Consider the following 18,287-nt stretch of genomic DNA (forward strand, 5'->3'; position numbering starts at 1 on the left):
CGAAACCCAAATATTTTACTATTGACAACTGAAATGTATCATTTAAGATCATTTAAGTCAGCTACTTGCAGATTAAGATTAACCAGTGTATGATAGTATTATCGCTATATCTTAAGTTAGACTGTCATTAGCATCATCATCGTCATCACCAAAAGCAAAACAAAACAAAACAAAAACAAAGAAAACAAAGAAACAGACAAAAACAAGACAAAAAACTCTAAACTGAGAAAACAAGCCACTAGTTATAAACCTTACAGAACAAAATTCACTAAAAGAGATTTTTCCATCGCCATCTGTGTCGGCATTTATTACTGTCTTATCCACAATTTGTTGAAGCTGTGTTTCCTTCAGATTGTTTCCTACCATCATCTTAAGAACTTGGAACACTTCTCCATTTGATATGTTACCATCTTTATCCATATCATATATCATAAAGGCAACTAACAAAAAAAAAAAGATTAAATCAAATGATGTGATTACACTGTACCTCAATAAATTTTTTGTTCCATTATGCATGATAATATATGGAGTTGTTGAGTAATTTAGCATTGAAAGCCAAATTGTTCTAAATAAGTGTTGATCATGAAGAATAATAGTCTTCTTTTTTTCTCTTCCTATAAGGAACTAGTTAAAAGAAACTATGAAACTGAACGTCACATTGCTGCTAAGTACAATAATAGCAAGATACTAGAGGCTAAGTGGAAACCCGTTCTGAATTGTAATTTGCTAAGTACATAGGTGTGTAACCGATAAAAAAGATGTAAAAACTAGTGTAAGAATTGTACTCTAAGGAAGTATTGTATAGTAAGTGGTATAAGTAACGTATCGTTAGTGGTATTGTAAGTAGTGTCTGTCTTGTTTTGTTAGTAGTGTCCTTTGTGTTGCAATAAATAATAATAATAATAATAATAATAATAATAAAAAGGTGTTGATCATGAATGATATGGAGCGCCAAGTTTATTTTTCTAACCTGATGGCACATCAAAGTGGCGGGGATGCCAAAACACTCAAAAGAGGCAAACAACAATAAGAGTTGCAGAGTGTACAGTTACATGAGAGTTTTCACTAAATCTCAGTACTTAAATCAAATGGACATGAGAGTCTACAAGAGTCTGATGCAAGCTGAAATGTGATTTTCTGTCTCTTGTTATATCATAATCTTTGGAAAATACATCCCATAGGCAAGGTCACGTCAGGTCTCGGGAAGTGTGAACTAATAATAGTATCCCAGAATAAAGAATTTTCCATCGTAGTTGTCCACAACATCACCGAAGCCTGCGTGTTCCGTATTTTTCGTCACCAGAAAAACGAAATCGTTTGCCGCTTGAATTTCTTCTGCACTAGTCTCAAACGTCGAAAACATAAATTATTTTGGGGCGCAAATCATTGTTATCAAGGCTAAGAACATAATTAACATTTTCGAGGAACCCGATGGCGTGTTTCTTAATTGCCATGCATCTAATTTTCATTTTTCCACGTATGACCACAAACGCATACAATTAAAGACCATATCATTTCACCGCTTCTTTTCATATAATACGAGCTTAAAATTGGGGATAGCAGGGGGTTCTGAACGCATGGCATAAGATAAATAAGTATAGGTAATCGTATGAATGCGACTGCAATTAAGATCTACACTACGAGTGATATTTGAATCTTTCCCACAAATTACACGACCTCTTAGGCACTCGAGTGTAAATGGAAACAATTAATGATAAATTCGCCTGCTCTCAGCCAATCAGAATAGAGTAATTGTTTCAGGGTAATAATGAGTGAAATAGAGATTGATTTGAAGATATGATATACCGGCGGTTTAGACTGTCTGCGACGCAGGCTACCATCCACTCCATCACAGGAGTTCATAGTGTGCGAAAACACGCCCATATTTCTTTATCTTCCGATTTACACCACGGCTTGACTTCAAAGAAAATGATTAGTAGCCTCAAAGAGGCAATTACTGATTCCCAGTTCTGCACGGGTGTCTGCTGTTGCGTTGTTGGGGTCTTTGTAGCGGTGTATGTTATGCAACATCGACAAAGAAAGCGAGCAGAATTCAAGAGGAGCGAAAAAAGCGAGTTCGCCAGATCCGGGACCAAATGGTCGCAGCGGCAACACGAATACCACGTGGAGAAGTTTTACGAGACTGGTTTGACCGGCAAACACGACTTTCATGGAGGCTACCTCAACTTTGGATATTGGGCAGACGCAAATATGAATTATATTCAAGCAAGCGAAGCGCTGCTCTCTCAAGTAGCCGATCCTGTACATCTGAACAAGGATAGCCGGTTGTTAGATGTAGCAAACGGTTCGGGCTCACAGGATATCTTCTACTTTAATAAGTACAACCCGAAGCACATCGACATGATTGACGCAACACTGAGTCACCATCTCATCTGCAAGAAACGCATTCAAGAAAATGGCTTAGAAGACCGCCTCACAGCACATTATGGTAGCGCCGTGGATCTGCCTTTCAAGAGCAACTCCTTTACGCATGTCCTTTCCATCGAGGGAGGAGCCCACTTCAACACACGTCAGAAGTTTTTGCGAGAAGCTTACCGCGTTCTAGAGCCCAACGGCTGGCTGTCGTTTGCTGATTATGCGACTCCAAGACCGCCGAAGAATTTCATAGAGTATGCCGTTATGTGGTTGTGTTCTACGCTGTGGAATGCGCCGGAGGAGAACGGGCGATCTTGTGAAGAATTGAAGAAACAATTGGAAGACGAAGGTTTCGTCGATGTTGTTGTTAAGGATGTTGGAGAATTCTGCATTCCGGGATACTATTACGAGTCCACACGTCCCGAGACCCTGGCTGAGCTTAAAGAGATCCGAGGCTGGTTTGCTACGTATGTTGCTTCTCGTATTCTAGACGAGATTACGCTTTGGGTTTACAAGAAAAATCTCTTGACGGAACTTATCGCTTACTGTCGCAAGCCTACAGCAAAATCCCTAGAGTAGTATCCAAGAGCAAACATAAAACGATAACTGAAACGGTCCAACGAGAGGTACAGAAGAACTCGATATTCTGCCAAAGACTTTGTTACACGCTTTCCTTTGTACTAGGGATTTTGTGGAGTTTTCAGTGATGAATTTTGTTAACCCTTCCGGCGTTATAAAACAAGTAACGCCTTCCAAACTAAAATGTGGCATTCCAATTTGGAAAAATTCCGAAGGGTACTGGTATTTGATGCCGAAAAAGGTTTGTGTTTCCGAAAGGTTTTGGCTTATTGGAAGGAGAAAAAGAAGTGTTCAGTTGAGTCCGCCAGGGACAATACATCCAATTTCACCAAAATGTACAATTTAATGTAAAAAAGATCGTGAATGTAAAAAAGATCGTGCATCCATCGCGCTTTCCTTTTTTGAGAGATTCAGATTTTCTGATCTCCCGGCCCACAACTTATCAGAATAAAACGGTCATCCATCTATGATTCTAAAAGGATTCAGAATTTCTGATCCCCCAAGACTTTAATAGTTTCAAAAAACTGATCCCCAGTCCACAGCCCGTCAGAGCAAAACAGTCATCTATTTATAATTCTAAATGCATTCAGAATTTCTGATCCCCATCACCTCACGGGACAAAAACGGCTATCTGTTCATGGTTCTAAAAGTATTGCGAATTTCTGATCCCCCTCCCCCACCAAATCTGCTAACATGATAGAAAGAGCTGTCGATTTATAATTCTACAACATTTCAGCATTTCTGATCCCACATGACTTAAAGGGATTCAAAAATTCTGATCCCCCAGTGCATAACTTATCAGAACAAAACGGTCATCTACCCATAATTCTTAAAAGGATTCAGAATTTCTGATCCCCCTTGTCAGGTGACAGGACAGAAATGGCCGTCTATTTATAATTCACAAGAAATTAACTAGATGTCTGATAGCTAAAAAGTAACGATTGGATAGTAACTTTAAACACATTACAGACAAAAGGATCACAGAGTAAAAGGCATCAGAAAAGTACACAAATGAAATATTCACAGCTAGGTCATTATTAATAACGATTTGAAACCACGCCAAAGGATCGAGACAAAAATTGCAGTTTCATTTCGGACAGTGAAAGGTTTTATTTTCAATTCAAAAAGATATGAATTTAGGCTCCAGAATTACGAGCTGTTGTTTAAAGTCCACATCAAAGATAACAAGAATTTTAATCAGGACTCAGCTGCCGTCTGCGCCACCTCCGTTTTCTGCTTTAATGTGTTCGTTTCGGATTGAGGGCCGCTATTCTTGCCTTTTTTTTTTCCTCTGCTCTGCAATGAAGCAATTGAAGCTAAATATTCTTATAAATAGCGATAGAATTAACATTGTTTTTCATTAATCAATTGATCGGGAGTGTATTCTTTTGTAAAGAATAGTGAGCAGTATGTAGGCAATGCGGTAGTGAAGTGTATCGAGCGTGATCTGTAGCTTCAAATCAACTCAGTGTAAACTTTAAGTTACCTCTTCAAAAAGCACACTAACAAGCTATTATGCAAGCATTTCACACATAGGAAATGCGTGTGAATAATTTCCTCGTTACGGGTGCTAATAAAATCAGGAGAACAAACGTTTTTCTTGTGTTTCAGTGATCGCGAAATAAATATAACAACGAAATTTCTTCAACCACAACATTGATTTCGATTCAAAGATTGAGCAGCTAACTGTAATGTTGAGCAACAATTATGATATACTTACTTTTCTGCGACTTGCCTTTCTTTCACCGAAGCAACCAAGATACTCATTTGAACTTGGACAAATCATTCCATGCTTCTTGCTGCTATTGACAATGTTGGATTCGAAATTACGCGCAAATAACCGACTCCTTTGGAAAGGGAATCTGCTGGTCAAAAGTATTCATTTATCAGATTGACCGAAGGATTATGGGATCGAACGGAAACACCAAAATGGCGGGCAAAGATCGTGGTCAATGTTGTTAGGATTCGATAACAAAGCTCTCTGTTATTATATAGCCTTGCTCTACGTTGGAAAGCAGTCACAAATTGTTTACAGATGTCCGTTGTTATTCCAGTTGAGTCAAATCCCAGTAAAGGTGGAAAAGTATGAAGTTTCGTCGGCAAAACAGTGTGGCAATCAAACTATTTGCCAGCAGCTGGCGGTTTCTCTTACACTCGTCAGGTTTATGACAGAAAGGTTATGGTTCCTGCAGCTTTCCAAGGTAAACTGATCTTCTTGCATAATTTGTGGCGGTTCTTAAAATACTGGAAACGTTCTGGCCGGTTAAATTGATCGTGGAAGATTACAGAAGATGCAGATACTTTAACACACTGTTAAGTCTTGTTGATTTCGTGAATACAAATGTTCATTTCCTAAAGGAGTTATGAAAGCAACTGTATTCAACGCAACAATATACGAACAATTTCGTGTTGGGAAAATCATTCATTGTAAAAGTACAATAAGTGCAATAAATGTGAGCTCTCTCATGTAGTTTACATATACTTCTTATATATCTAGTGTATATCTTGTCTAGGATCAACTGGGCATACATATGTAGTATACAACACCTAAAACACAAGATATCAAAAAGCAACATCCTTCACCTTTTTGATTTTCAGGTTGATGGTGGTGCTCTTGAGGTTATGTTAGATGTGCATATTACATTATCAAGACCATTTGTTTGCCACTTATTACTTGAGTTGCAAAAGACTGATGTTATTTTCATTAGGGTGGTTGAAGTTCTCTTTAATTGGGCAGTGTTCCAAAGGTCCTTTATAATTTGGCATTTCTTTATGCAAATGGAGGTTATTTAGAACAGCAGATATAATTCACAGCTAGGTTACGGAAAATTACTTTTAACCACTTCCAGACCTTTGTACATAAGTCTTGCCATAATTTGAAAAACCCATGATTCATGGATAAAATTAATTGAAAAAAATACTTTCATGAAGAAATTACTGTAATTGAAATTTGAAATTCATGTCAAGAATATTTTGTGCTTTTCCGGTCATGAAATCTGTTTACATTTCATGAAAATTTACTGAAGAATGTAAACATTTACTAGACTCCAATTTAAGTAGCTGAGAAGTGTTTCAAACAGGATTTTAGAAAGATATATGTTAAATTTAAGTAAGTTTTGTGATAAGTCGCAACATAATGGAAACTCATTTCCAGCCAGATTTTGTCCTCCTTTTGCATCTGGATGTGCCTGGTTTTTGGTATTAAATTTTAATGTACAACTGTAGCAGGTTTAAATAAAACTATTAGTTATTTATACATTTTCCTATGTAAATACAGAGATTTCACTTAGGTTTAGGATTTGAAGAACAGTTATCAAAGATCCATATAAAATGAATAATGAAGAGTTTTTAGGTAAATATTAAAGTGCTGCATGTATGAGTGATGGATAATTTTTTAGATTGGCTGCTATCTTTTTACTATCTCTGGGTTTTGGGTAGGTTATCACAGTGCGATATGAGTGATGGGTAGTTTTCAGATAGGCTATCTTTTTACTAGATAGGATAGTGTTTTATTGTTCAATGTAAGGACTAGTCTTCAGAAAGCCTAGGTTTTGGCTTACTACAGTAGTGGTGGTTTTTGGATAGACAAGTTAGTAGATAGATAGGCCATCTAAGTATCTGTTGACTATCTACACAGGAAGCTAGTTTTTAGCTAGTCAATCTATTTCCTAACTATCTGATAGATAGATATTAGTTAGCTTTAAGCCATGTCAAAGATAGCTATCCTCTATCTACAAAACTTCTTGGATAGAAAAAAGAATAGAGATTTGCATCCCTCAACCAGGAATGAGATAGTTGCAAGTTGCATGAAGTTAGTAATGAACTAGTAATAAGATATGATTGTGTTTGGGAGGGCTTCTTTAACTGAGGACAGCAAACTATTGCCAGCTACCAGGAGACATCTCCAAGATGAGTATGCCAAATTAAAAAAGAAAGAATAGAATTGCTTGTAGCATTAGCTACAATAGTTGCATCCATATCTGTCAGGTCTTTATAAAAACAATTTTACCCAGACTCTTCTCCTTTGAGCATGGTTAAACTGGTTGCGTAACTGAAGTGTGAATGAACTGGTAGCCCACTCAAAAAGTTAGATTGAAGATGTAAAAACGTGTTGGGCAAAGCTAAAGTCCATGGCCTCTGCTATATGACAACAGGTTTTTGGAGGACACTGTATACATGTATGTAGAGTACATTGACCCACTTAAATGTATCAACTGCAAATTTAAATGTTCATGTATATTGCAGTCTTTAATTGTCATCCCTGTAATGTACTGTAGTGTTCCTGAATGCTCTTTTTGTTTTATAACAGTGAGGTGCCTTGTTTCCATGTTAAACAGAAATTGTTGGAAATTTTTCTTTCACATAAGGTGGGCAAATTCTGACAGAGAAAGTGGAGTCTGCATTTATGCCTACAGTTGTGCAGTTTGAGTAATCTTACTGTTTTGATCAATTCTGAACTTTCCTATCCTCTTAGGTACTGTTTGATATTGTTTTTTTAAACTTACAGCTACTGTAATTTTGAAGTGCATAGATCATTGTAATACAATGTGTGATGTTTACAGTTACTTATATTAATAGACTGCTGTGAAGAAAATTGTTCTTCATCACTCTTTCAGTATAATCTGAGTGTATGGAATCTGTTAAGAATTATGCTATATTTGTATAAAATTTCTAATTGAATATTGTTATGAAGAAAAAATATTTTGATTAGACATTGTTCAGGCAGGCAGCAAGATCTAAACCCTGTCTTCAGTGTTATGATTTAATGTGGCTACATTGGATGTAACACTGGCTTTGCAGGGGATCAGAAATTCTGAATCTTCTCCTGTGTTCTTTGGGGGATCAGAAATTCTGAACCCTTTCTAGAGTTCTTTGGGGGATCAGAAATTCTGAACACTTTCTAGTGTTCTTTGGGGGATCAGAAATTCTGAACCCTTTCTAGTGTTCTTTGGGGGATCAGAAATTCTGAACCTTTTCTAATGTTCTTTGGGAGATCAGAAATTCTGAACCCTTTCTAGTGTTCTTTGGGGGATCGGAAATTTTGAATCCTCTCTTGTGTTGTTTGGGGGATCAGAAATTTTGAATCGTTTTCTATGGAGATACCTCTCGAGACAAGAAATTCAAAAAAATCATTTGGTTTCTTATGCGTGACTTAAACATTACATTTCAGTTCAAATAAAGAATAGGAAATTGCTCGGAAGAATTTTTTCATTCCTTGCAAACAGGGAAACTTTTCCTCTGAGTTTTAACACCAGTTTAAGATTCTTAGTATATTGCAGATATCGTCTTTGGAATTAAATGGCAATCATAGATTTCCGTCTAAGCTCTACGTTTCACTTTAGGCCAATTTTGCACTCATTTCCAACGAAACTTCCAAGCTTGCAACGTAAAAATAACTTTTCTCCGAGACAGGTTTCTATTTTACACCGAAAAAGTAGCCATTTTTGAAGTGGTTCTCAGTATTTACTCTGAAATTTTATCAAATTGGAACACCACATTTTAGTTTGGAAGGCGTTAAGTGCTTTCAAACTCATATAGTTCAGTAATCAACTGCTTTGAAAATGTACCCAGAAACTCCCTTTCCAATAAAACTGCATACTTCATGCGCTCAAGATTTTCTTCAGTTTTTCTCGATGGTTCCAGGTTTGGGATTAACTTATAGACCCATGCATTGGCAAAAACGGAGGGTATTTTAATATTCTTTTGTCTTCATTCGAATTTTCTTTACTAATCTTGTTGAAGGTAGATTATTCTCCTGATTTTTGAACTAGTAGGACTAATTAGAACAAACAAAAGAAAGATAATATGGGGGCCATTTTTCCGAAAGGTCTATTTAACTCCCCGTCATGTTCACTCTACACTTCACGATACCTCATTTATTTTAGCTAGAGCGGATTTCAATTGAGTGTCGACACTAATTACGAGTAAAACGGTCTGCACGTACGGTATGTATTTCCTGTCAAACCGTGCAAGATAAAGTCCATGAGATGTACTTTGCGACTGCACCTTTGTATTTCTCGGTTATTTACTAATTGTTCTTTTTGACTTGGAAAATATTATTTTCTAAGTTGTAGTGGTGGAACGATTTTACTCCATCACTCCTTTCCTATTAGACATTTGGAACCCCCTTATCAAAACGTCTGCAGGAATGCTCGTCGGAAAATTTAAATTTAACTCCTAAAGGAGACTAATATAGTACTGCTCGAGCTTCATTAGACCCTTAAAAAGATACCACGTAAAACGGAAATAGGTTCGATTACTAGCCACTGTTCAAGAAAGGATCTCGCGTGCACCTGTAGACTCGACTCGCGTACTCGAGAGATCAGCGAAAATCAAGCCTAAAAACAGAACTAAAGGAGAGCGTTTCCTTTGTTCTTCGAGTGCACCTTAAAGGATACTTTGACAGCTAAGAATGGTGACGTTTCGTCATCAACACCCTGAGTGAGACAAGAATCCTTGATTTTTACCCCGACCTTTTCATATAGGAGTCCCCCCTCCCCGGGTTTCCAACATCACGCCGTCGAAGGCCGTTTTACAGTCGCTTGCACCATGTCAAGTTAGTTACTCTTTGAATTTCTGACGCATGTACTGTATTCATCTCACTCCACAGAGTGTTCAAAGTGATGGCTACGGCACTGTTGGGTTCACAACAGAAGCCTGCAGAGTTTCAGATCAAGAAAACTGTTCAATTTGTTTTATATGTCTTGGCTTGGAAATAAGAATAATAAATAGTTCAGCGACTCTGTTCACTTAAGTCTTGTTAGACATCCACCACCATCTTCTTGTGAACATCCATATTACCAACAACCTGAAAAGAATGATAAGTTAAAACGTCAGCGAGAGCAAAACCTTTTTACGCTGTAATGCAGTTACCTTCCTACTCTCTTTGGCATCAAATGCAGTAAACCCTGCTCATTTTTTGGATTGGATTTTTCAGACTTCCTAAGCCTTGAATTATCACACCCCATCTCCTGTAACTTTAAAAAACAGATGCAGACATATCTCTTGCCTATTCCTCCAGATCATCATCATCTTCATCATCATTATCATCATCATCATCATCCGCAGCAGCAGCAGCAGCAGCAGCAGCAGTAGCAGCAGCATTAAGGCTAAGTATAACAGGACTTGGAGGATATGTATTGAGTCCACAACCATTTCTTTTGAGGTCCGCAAAATGGGAATGTTGATGGCACTTCACACAAGAATTATTTGTCATTTGTTTTGCTTGGACACCACCTTAGCTCTGGTAGCCTGGATCTCTTGATCGATAAAAAAAAAAAACTTAGAAAATTGTACCAACTGACTCAAAAATAACCAAAACCAGTAAAGAAATACTAAAATTTTACAAATACATAAAAGCCACGAAGATAAACTTAAATTTTTCTTTTAAACGGCAAGAATAAGAACATTGATGTAAAACAAAATGGAGCAACAAAACAACAACAACAACAACAAAACAAACAAACAGAAAAGACATTGCTGTCAAAACCTTGTTGCCATTAAAAAATCAAGTCACACGAAACCCAAATATTTTACTATTGACAACTGAAATGTATCATTTAAGATCATTTAAGTCAGCTTCTTGCAGATTAAGATTAACCAGTGTATGATAGTATTATCGCTATATCTTAAGTTAGACTGTCATTAGCATCATCATCGTCATCACCAAAAGCAAAACAAAACAAAACAAAAACAAAGAAAACAAAGAAACAGACAAAAACAAGACAAAAAACTCTAAACTGAGAAAACAAGCCACTAGTTATAAACCTTACAGAACAAAATTCACTAAAAGAGATTTTTCCATCGCCATCTGTTGTCGGCATTTATTACTGTCTTATCCACAATTTGTTGAAGCTGTGTTTCCTTCAGATTGTTTCCTACCATCATCTTAAGAACTTGGAACACTTCTCCATTTGATATGTTACCATCTTTATCCATATCATATATCATAAAGGCAACTAACAAAAAAAAAAAGATTAAATCAAATGATGTGATTACACTGTACCTCAATAAATTTTTTGTTCCGTTATGCATGATAATATATGGAGTTGTTGAGTAATTTAGCATTGAAAGCCAAATTGTTCTAAATAAGTGTTGATCATGAAGAATAATAGTCTTCTTTTTTTTCTCTTCCTATAAGGAACTAGTTAAAAGAAACTATGAAACTGAACGTCACATTGCTGCTAAGTACAATAATAGCAAGATACTAGAGACTAAGTGGAAACCCGTTCTGAATTGTAATTTGCTAAGTACATAGGTGTGTAACCGATAAAAAAGATGTAAAAACTAGTGTAAGAATTGTACTCTAAGGAAGTATTGTATAGTAAGTGGTATAAGTAACGTATCGTTAGTGGTATTGTAAGTAGTGTCTGTCTTGTTTTGTTAGTAGTGTCCTTTGTGTTGCAATAAATAATAATAATAATAATAATAATAATAATAAAAAGGTGTTGATCATGAATGATATGGAGCGCCAAGTTTATTTTTCTAACCTGATGGCACATCAAAGTGGCGGGGATGCCAAAACACTCAAAAGAGGCAAACAACAATAAGAGTTGCAGAGTGTACAGTTACATGAGAGTTTTCACTAAATCTCAGTGCTTAAATCAAATGGACATGAGAGTCTACAAGAGTCTGATGCAAGCTGAAATGTGATTTTCTGTCTCTTGTTATATCATAATCTTTGGAAAATACATCCCATAGGCAAGGTCACGTCAGGTCTCGGGAAGTGTGAACTAATAATAGTATCCCAGAATAAAGAATTTTCCATCGTAGTTGTCCACAACATCACCGAAGCCTGCGTGTTCCGTATTTTTCGTCACCAGAAAAACGAAATCGTTTGCCGCTTGAATTTCTTCTGCACTAGTCTCAAACGTCGAAAACATAAATTATTTTGGGGCACAAATCATTGTTATCAAGGCTAAGAACATAATTAACATTTTCGAGGACCCGATGGCGTGTTTCTTAATTGCCATGCATCTAATTTTCATTTTTCCACGTATGACCACAAACGCATACAATTAAAGACCATATCATTTCACTGCTTCTTTTCATATAATGCGAGCTTAAAATTGGGGATAGCAGGGGGTTCTGAACGCATGGCATAAGATAAATAAGTATAGGTAATCGTATGAATGCGACTGCAATTAAGATCTACACTACGAGTGATATTTGAATTTTTCCCACAAATTACACGACCTCTTAGGCACTCGAGTGTAAATGGAAACAATTAATGATAAATTCGCCTGCTCTCAGCCAATCAGAATAGAGTAATTGTTTCAGGGTAATAATGAGTGAAATAGAGATTGATTTGAAGATATGATATACCGGCGGTTTAGACTGTCTGCGACGCAGGCTACCATCCACTCCATCACAGGAGTTCATAGTGTGCGAAAACACGCCCATATTTCTTTATCTTCCGATTTACACCACGGCTTGACTTCAAAGAAAATGATTAGTAGCCTCAAAGAGGCAATTACTGATTCCCAGTTCTGCACGGGTGTCTGCTGTTGCGTTGTTGGGGTCTTTGTAGCGGTGTATGTTATGCAACATCGACAAAGAAAGCGAGCAGAATTCAAGAGGAGCGAAAAAAGCGAGTTTGCCAGATCCGGGACCAAATGGTCGCAGCGGCAACACGAGTACCACGTGGAGAAGTTCTACGAGACTGGTTTGACCGGCAAACACGACTTTCATGGAGGCTACCTCAACTTTGGATATTGGGCAGACGCAAATATGAATTATATTCAAGCAAGCGAAGCGCTGCTCTCCCAAGTAGCCGATCCTGTACATCTGAACAAGGATAGCCGGTTGTTAGATGTAGCAAACGGTTCGGGCTCACAGGATATCTTCTACTTTAACAAGTACAACCCGAAGCACATTGACATGATTGACGCAACACTGAGTCACCATCTCATCTGCAAGAAACGCATTCAAGAAAATGGCCTAGAAGACCGCCTCACAGCACATTATGGTAGCGCCGTGGATCTACCTTTCCAGAGCAACTCCTTTACGCATGTCCTTTCCATCGAGGGAGGAGCCCACTTCAACACACGTCAGAAGTTTTTGCGAGAAGCTTACCGCGTTCTAGAACCCAACGGCTGGCTGTCGTTTGCTGATTATGCGACTCCAAGACCGCCGAAGAATTTCATAGAGTATGCCGTTATGTGGTTGTGCACTATGCTGTGGAATGCGCCGGAGGAGAACGGGCGATCTTGTGAAGAATTGAAGAAACAATTGGAAGACGAAGGTTTCGTCGATGTTGTTGTTAAGGATGTTGGAGAATTCTGCATTCCGGGATACTATTACGAGTCCACACGTCCCGAGACCCTGGCTGAGCTTAAAGAGATCCGAGGCTGGTTTGCTACGTATATTGCTTCTCGTATTCTAGACGAGATTACGCTTTGGGTTTACAAGAAAAATCTCTTGACGGAACTTATCGCTTACTGTCGCAAGCCTACCGCAAAATCCCTAGAGTAGTATCCAAGAGCAAACATAAAACGATAACTGAAACGGTCCAACGAGAGGTACAGAAGAACTCGATATTCTGCCAAAGACTTTGTTACACGCTTTCCTTTGTACTAGGGATTTGGTGGAGTTTTCAGTGACGAATTTTGTTAACCCTTCCGGCGTTATAAAACAAGTGCTTTCAAACTCATATAGTTCAGTAATCAACTGCTTTGAAAATGTACCCAGAAACTCCCTTTCCAATAAAACTGCATACTTCATGCGCTCAAGATTTTCTTCAGTTTTTCTCGATGGTTCCAGGTTTGGGAGTAACTTACAGACCCATGCATTGGCAAAAACGGAGGGTATTTTAATATTCTTTTGTCTTCATTCGAATTTTCTTTACTAATCTCGTTGAAGGTAGATTATTCTCCTGATTTTTGAACTAGTAGGACTAATTTGAACAAACAAAAGAAAGATAATATGGGGGCCATTTTTCCGAAAGGTCTATTTAACTCCCCGTCATGTTCACTCTACACTTCACGATACCTCATTTATTTTAGCTAGAGCGGATTTCAATTGAGTGTCGACACTAATTGCGAGTAAAACGGTCTGCACGTACAGTATGTATTTCCTGTCAAACCGTGCAAGATAAAGTCCATGAGATGTACTTTGCGACTGCACCTTTGTATTTCTCGGTTATTTACTAATTGTTCTTTGTAACTTGGAAAATATTATTTTCTAAGTTGTAGTGGTGGAACGATTTTACTCCATCACTCCTTTCCTATTAGACATTTAGAACCCTCTTATCAAAACGTCTGCAGGAATGCTCGTCGGAAAATTTAAATTTAACTCCTAAAGGAGACTAATATAGTACTGCTCGAGCTTCATTAGACCCCTAAAAGATACCGCTTAAAACGGAAATAGGTTCGATTACTAGCCACTGTTCAAGAAAGGATCTCGCGTGCATCTGTAGACCTGACTCGCGTACTCGAGAGATCAGCGAAAATCAAACCTAAAAACAGAACTAAAGGAGAGCGTTTCCTTTGTTCTTCGAGTGCACATAAAGGATACTTTGACAGCTAAGAATGGTGACGTTTCGTCATCAACACCCTAAGTGAGACCAGAATCCTTGATTTTTACCCTGACCTTTTCATATAGGGGTCTCCCCTCCCTTGGTTTCCAACACCACGCCGTCGAAGGCCGTTTTACAGTCGCTTGCACCATGGGTACGGATCTGAATTACAAATGTTAAAATTGTCCGCTGAGGAAGTCAGAACGTTGAGAAACGACGACATAAGATCCGTGCCGACTGAGGAAGAAGACTCATCGACTTTCTTTCCGTTTGTTTAACTCCACGCTTCCTCCTTTCCCGGCGCTGGCGCGACTTTGTTTCTTTTGAACGCTTTCTTCCTCTTTTTTTCCCATGGCAGTTGCCGCCCTCCCCAGCATACGAGCTCATCACATCGTAAAAATCATTCTCTTTGACAGCCTGAAATTTCTTCTGTTTTGTTTCACGAACAATTTGGATTCCAAATCGCTTGGTATTCGTTCTTTCAATGCCAAAATTTATGAAGTACAAGAAAAGGAACAGAACAAAATATATCCGTGACATCTTTGCGTTCAATTTTTCTCTCTTTTTTTTTTTACAATACGCGCTGATGACTGCACTGCTCGTAACATCTATTGTTGGATAATTGTTTTCCAACTTATCAAAAAGCGCGCGCGTTTCTAAGACCAATCTACAAATTCTTCCTTGCTGTTCCTCACTTGTATGTTATACTGCTAGTCGAGAGAATTTTACCACATATTCGGATAATTTTGACAAGACTAATTTACTGATCGGTGTCTGATTTAGGGACTCGAGCGATAAATGTAGCCTAACTCAATAAAGAATTCGTGGCGCTCGTCGCACTGAATTAAAAGTCTATTCTAAGGACGGACCATTATAGTGAGGGATGGGAGGGTACGTGAAATTTCATGCTGCAAGAATTGTTGTTTTTAGTAAGAGGCTCAAGCGTAAACCCCTTTCTGTTAATGGCAAAATATCTTATCAACCCTTCCAGTCTGGTGGTTCGGCTGGGCAAAAGACAGGAGCCCATGGACTCCTGATGTTAATATTGTTTTGCCAAGGCTCGCACTATTTTTTGTTGTTGTTGTTGTTGTTGCTTTCCCCACCTTTCCCCCCTGTTTGACATTTATTCTAATGATCGGCCCGTAACCAAATCTAAATAGTATTCCCTCCTAATACTGGGCCTGCCAATGATATGAGCGTGGCGAAGACTGGCCGACCAACCTCGGCAGGAGAAAATGAGGGGTCCCCTCATTTTTTATTGAGCTCGGTTAAAAACAAAGTTTATAAAATGGCGAAACAGGAGAATTTCAATCTTCTGAAAACGGCTTAATGTAGCTCTGTTGCACTCGCTTCCCTTTTGCTTGCGAGCGGAATAAAAGCATAACTCCCCAGCAACCTTCAGGACACCTTCGAAAATAATGCTGTCCTTCCGAGTTGCTTGCGATTATTCAGAAAAAATCAGACTGATTCTCGGTTGATCTTCGGAATGATGTCTCATAGGACCTTACAGGTTTCGCCCAGAAGAAGCGTAAAATGTCTTTTTTACAGAAACCTTCACCGATTTTAGAATTCGCAGAACATGGCCGTTTTTGTTTGATACGGGATTTGATTTATGGCAACCGTTAATTATTCATGGCGTTATCTCATGGCGTTATTTCAAAATGAACTGCTTGACCAATTCAGCCAGGTCTAAGAGGCAGCTGGCTCACGTTTCTGGAAATCTGTGTAATCTGTCTGTCATAATTTAAAGGTAAGCTTAAGGGCCCATTAACCGATCTTTTCGAGCCGTTGCTAAGGAAAATTTATTCTCATATAACCTCATCATTTTTAGTTAGTTCAGAGTTATTTCATGTGTTTTAACTTTTTCATGATCAGTAACACTAGTGATGACGTCATCAGGCCACGCCCATGGTCATGTGACTAATACTGAAAAAACGCAAAGGCTCCCAGACAAATTACTTTATCGGGATTTTTTTCATTGATTTAATATTTTAATTTAAATCCTCATTACGCTATGCATAGCTTTTGTGTCATTTTTAAAAGGTCAGATTTTGAGAGAATTTCAAAATATTAAAACACTCGTAATTTTCTGAAAAATGCATGATTTTGAAAAAGGGATGCATAGCTATCTTTTCAAAGTTCGCTTTAAACGAAATCCGTCAAAAAAGGCTGGATTTAATGAAAAACCGCGTTTCCTTTAGAATTTAAAGAAACCGGAAGGGCGCCTGATATATATTGGAAAAAACCCTATCAGCGCGTGCGCAATTTACACTCTCAGCGCATTTCGGTAAGATCAAACAAAGCCACGAGGAGTTAGTTTTTCTCTTTCTGTTGCTCTTGTTTTTGTCTTTTTCTTATTTTGTCTTTGCTTGTACTTTTTTTACTTTGCATTTTGTGAAACACAGAGAAAAACATCTAAAATGTTAGCGAATTTGGAACTTATTGAGTTGTTTTTATTTTCCGCGCTCAGGCTGACGTAAGTAACCGGAAGTGAAATTTCACCTCCTTAGCAACGCGCGCGAGCGCGCGCATAAATCGGTTAATGGGCCCTTAAGTTTGGATGGTATTTACAAGGTTACGGGCCGTCGATAAAACCAGGACCATGGAACATCCCGGAACATCAAATAATTATTAGAAAAATATGTAAAATTAAATTTCGAAAAATAAAATAAACAAATATAAACTGGTATCAGCTCGAAATATGAATAGATATTTTGGGGGGTAGGGGAGTCGGAAGGGGAGGGGTAGGGGGCGTTGGGTATTCATTCACCTGACCACAATGAGTGCAGGCTTCTTTTCTTTCCCGCCAATTGCGTCACGTGGCCTTACGGCACTCTGTTTTTCAACACAAACATGGACGATTCGGACTATGAATGCCAGGTAATTCATTGCGTTTCCTTTGTTGATCCCTGATTTCTTCAACATCTGAGGTTTTCGTCTGAGCATCATACAGTTGCTTGTTGAGTCAGTAGCCATAGTTTGGACTAGTTTTGTCACTATTCCGTCTTCATGTTACAATTATCATCCCCAGTTTTCACGCTCTCCGCTAGGAACGCCTGGCACTATGACCCACCAAGTGTAGTCTCGCCCTTTCCGGAAGTCCGAGTAACAAGCAAGTTATTATCAAACTGGTTTCTATTTCTCGCTCATGGAGAAACTATTCCGTCATGAGAAATCGTGTATACGCATATATCTGAATCGACTTAATGAATTGAATAAAGAAATCACACTCGTGTACCCAATTTTTCGGTCTGATTAAAGAGTTCGAATGTCACCATCTTGGTTTTCTATGAAGAACGAACAGTCACGTGATTAAACTGATGGCGAACTACTGGAAGGAATGGAATAGTCTTCTAATTACTCATTGCAGTTATTTTCATTTTTCTTTCATTTTTCTTTTCTTTTTTTATAAATATATTCCAAGCTGACACCAGTTTGTTTTAGTTTAATTTAATTTTTGAAAATTTTATTTTACATATTTTGTTCATAATTATTATAATTATTTGATGTTCCGGGATGTTCCGGAACGTCCCGGAGTGTTCCATGTTCTGGTTTTATCATGGCCCCAAGGTTTCGTTCTTGCTTCTGATTTGCACAGTATCACCCTAAAATAAATGGTTCTGAATCCATTATTTTTAACGTAAGACGATTTGGCAATATAGCGAAATGGGCTCTCCAGGGGAATACTCCCATATAGAAAGGAGGGTGTGCTCATGGGGAGTTTTGATAAGAAGCCTCAAGAGGTACTTAAAGATCCTGTTTTGTTTGTATGGCTTGAAATGTTTTCATCCCTAACAATCTCCTGTCATATTTTTTT

General features: G+C 38.1%; 1 protein-coding gene across 1 annotated transcript; it reads left to right on the plus strand.

Annotated features, from left to right (window-relative positions):
• Nucleotides 1–1,668: 1,668 nt before the first annotated feature.
• On the plus strand, nucleotides 1,669–8,440 carry LOC145486951 (27-O-demethylrifamycin SV methyltransferase-like). The gene is made up of 2 exons (XM_081465653.1): nucleotides 1,669–5,156; nucleotides 5,554–8,440. Exon 1 carries the CDS (start codon nucleotides 1,798–1,800, stop codon nucleotides 2,953–2,955), a length of 1,158 nt encoding a protein of 385 aa, XP_081321779.1. The 5' UTR covers nucleotides 1,669–1,797; the 3' UTR covers nucleotides 2,956–5,156; nucleotides 5,554–8,440.
• Nucleotides 8,441–18,287: the final 9,847 nt, after the last annotated feature.

This window comes from Orbicella franksi, chromosome 5 (assembly GCF_964199315.1).
Source record: "Orbicella franksi chromosome 5, jaOrbFran1.1, whole genome shotgun sequence".
Lineage (NCBI taxonomy): Eukaryota > Metazoa > Cnidaria > Anthozoa > Scleractinia > Merulinidae > Orbicella > Orbicella franksi.